The sequence below is a fragment of the Monoraphidium neglectum genome (genome assembly GCF_000611645.1).
Source record: "Monoraphidium neglectum strain SAG 48.87 unplaced genomic scaffold scaffold04963, whole genome shotgun sequence".
NCBI lineage: Eukaryota > Viridiplantae > Chlorophyta > Chlorophyceae > Sphaeropleales > Selenastraceae > Monoraphidium > Monoraphidium neglectum.
In genome coordinates this window covers 619-3,733 of record NW_014008667.1, presented here as the reverse complement: position 1 = coordinate 3,733, position 3,115 = coordinate 619, and the positions used below count along the sequence as shown (strand labels likewise).

The window sequence follows — 3,115 nt, the reverse complement described above, 5'->3', positions numbered from 1 at the left end:
CGCGAGCGCGGGGCCGGGTGCTGGCGCGCGCGGGGGCGTCGCGGCGGCGCGCCGCGGTTCGGAGGGGGCGGGCGAGTGCTGCGACGGCGACGAAGACCCGCAGCGGCAGGGCGAGAAGCGCCCCGCCGAGGGCCTGAGCTTCGACGCGGCGCCCTCAGCCAAGCGGCCGGCGGTTGAAGCGGGGGCGCCTGTTCAGGGTCGCCTGTTGGAGGCGGGCCGTTGACCGACCGTTGACCGCGTTTGTGGGAGCTCTTCCGTGCATTGGGCGTGCCCGTTCTGCTTCCTGCCCCCCTCTGCGCCCGCTTGTCGACGGCTTGACAGATCCAAGGTTCCAAGCGAGGTTGTTGACCAGGGTTTGACTCTTCAGTCCTCACTGCCTAATTACTGTCTGCAGCGCTGCCAGGCAGGACATGGGGCTGTGCTTTTTGATCGCCCCAGCTCCGCCAGGACGGTGCGCCTCAGGGCACCCTGAAACGCGGCCCGGCGCCCCACAGGGCCCAGGCGCCCCTCGACTTGTGTCTGCTTTCCGTTGATCATGATCCATCGTTGTTATTGTAATCTTCACATTGCTTGGCTAGCGTGGGTATGCGCTGGCTGGAGAGCCTCGTGGATGCAGGTTTGGCTTCCGGCGGCCAGCTGTGCGGGCTGCAACTGTTGGTGTGAAGAGCCCAATCAGCCTGCGCCGTCTGATTACAAGCCTCTCAGATCCTCGTATAAACGCAAAGCGACACACGCTCTTTTATTGTACAAGCTACACGCTGCACACAGAACAGGGAGGAAAGCGGGGGGTAGTGAGGTGCGCCGAGACACGGCATCAGCACCCTGCCGCGCCTCTCCAGGCGCCTTTGCCGCACCTCAGCCGCCGCAGCGGCCCGGCCCGGCGCGGCCCGGCGCGAGTCAGTGCGTGCTGTGCGCGCCGCGCCTCTCAAGGCGCCGCAAGGTCACCGCTTGCCCTTCTGGGGGTAGGCGCCCTTGGCGGGTGGGTACCCCTGCGGGCGGCGCAGTCAGGGAGAGGGGCGCAGTTAGGAAGCGCATGTGTCGGCTCCCTCACGGCCGCGGGCGCGGGCCGGCGCCAGCAGAGGCCGTCGACGACACACGCACGTGTGAAATGCACCAGTGCGCAATGTCCAAAATCTCGCTCGCCCCGTGGGCTGCCGCGCAGGGGCTGCGGGGGACCGACCCAGTGGCGGGCTGCCTGGCTTCGAAGCAGCCGCCCCCCCCCCTCACCTTCTTGCCAAAGCCGCCCTGCAGCGCCGGCTCTGCCGCTTCCTGCTCCGCCAACTCCTGCGCCTGCGGTCACGAGAAATCGGAGGTTTGGGGGGGGCGTGGGGAGGTGCGGGTCGCGTTGGCGCAGGCAGGGTCAGTGGGAGGCGGCCGACATTTCTTAGGAGGCGCCCAAGCACTGCACCCACGGGATGCCCATATGCCTCCGCACGCGCGTCGGCCACCGTTGAGAGGCAAAACGCAGGCCTGCCCCGGGCAGCTCGCCCTTCAGCCGCGACGGCGTCGAACCCAGCCGCCCGCCCGTGAAACAAGGGATCCGCGCGCCAGCCCGCCGCCCCTCGCTCCCTGCAACCCGCGGGGCGGCTGCGGCCATGGAATCCGCGGCAGCGACCACGCGCCATGCGCGTGCCATGCGCGCACCACGGGGGAGCTGGTGCTTGATAGGCTGAACCACCGGTCCTCGGGCTTCCAGCTGCGAAGGGCGCGCTTGCGCAGCGCCTCCTTCGAAGAGAGGTGCGCCTCAAAGCCCTGCGCAAGCGCGGACGCGGCGCAGCGATTCGGTTGCCGAAAGCTGGTGCACCAGGGGATGGGGCAGGCACCATGGGTGGCGCGACCGGCGGCGGCGCGGGTGTCCTGGTGCGCGTTTTCCAGCGGCAGCGCGGGCCGGGCCCCGAGGCCGGGCGCGTGCGCGTGCGCGTGCAGGTGCGGCTGCTGCTGCTGCGGCCGTGGCACGGCGCGGGTCTTGCCGGCCGCGCGCCGAGCGAGGGAGGGGGGGCGCATGAGCCCTACGGAATCCTTCCTGTGCAGCGGCTACCGGGCAGCCGACGCCTGGGAATAGGGCCCGACCCACTCCTCTGCGCCTGGTTTCGCGCCCGCCCCTCGCCCACACGCCCGTCGCGCCCCGCACGCCCCCATGGCCCCTCACGCCCCCGCACCTTGACCACCGAGGCGACCGCAGAGTGGTCGGCTTGGAAGAATTTGAGCTCCATGTCCGCAATCTGGTGGGCAAAGGCAGGGGGGGGCCGGGGGGCGGGGCACAGTTTGCAGTGCAGGGGCGACGCAGGCTCATGCAGGATTGTTGCGGCGTCCCGCAGTCTCGCGCTTCTGGAGCCATCCAGGCTCATGGGGTTGGAACGTCAGGCCGCCCGTGTCACAACAAAACAGGGGGCCCTGGGGCGCGAGCAAGAGGGACGTGGCTGTGGCTCGGCATCGCTGCCGGTGCCCCCTGGGGGTGTTGGCAGGCGAGCGCGAGCGCACCTGCGCCTCCACGCGGACGAGGTCGGTCTCCAGCTGCAGTTTGTACTGGTTCAGCTGCTCCATCGCAGACATTTTCACCGCCTGCTGCGCCTGCTGCGGCTGCTGCTGCGGGGGCGCCTGGGGCTGCTGCTGCTGCTGGGCCTGCTGCGGCGCCGCGGGTTGCTGGGGCTGCTGCATCGAACACTAGACGTTTGGCGCGTTGCGCCGCGGCGACGCAGCGCTGTGGCGCCCCGGTCCCCTGTTTGATGTCCTGGACAATCTTTTGATATGCCGAATGCTTCAATAGCAAGAAACGTTGTGAGCGGCTGCCCCGAGCCGTGGCCAAGGCGACTTGGTGCGAGTGTTGATCAGGATGCGCGCGAAACTTCTGTTGAACGACTGTTACTATCACAAAGTACGACTATACACTGAACGGCAACACTAGAAGGCTTTTCAAGGCTTCATACCGGTACCACGAGCTGATCTCGCCGTTTGTTTCGAAGTCGTAAACCTTTTCCACACCCATTCCAGCGTGATTCATCAAAGTGGCTGCGACGTAGCGCCCCAGCGCGGGTGACCTCGGTGACACACCGCCACCTCGCACCGCTGGGGGGCCACACCATCGCCCATAGGCCGCGCCGCAGCGGAAGCAGCG

General features: G+C 68.3%; 1 protein-coding gene across 1 annotated transcript; it reads right to left on the bottom strand.

The window, feature by feature from the left end:
- Positions 1-941: 941 nt before the first annotated feature.
- On the bottom strand, positions 942-2,658 carry MNEG_15024 (hypothetical protein; the record flags this gene model as incomplete). Its single annotated transcript, XM_014036505.1, has 5 exons — positions 942-989; positions 1,228-1,290; positions 1,645-1,965; positions 2,160-2,222; positions 2,482-2,658. The coding sequence occupies 5 exons, from the start codon at positions 2,656-2,658 to the stop codon at positions 942-944; spliced, it is 672 nt and encodes a 223-aa protein (XP_013891959.1).
- Positions 2,659-3,115: the final 457 nt, after the last annotated feature.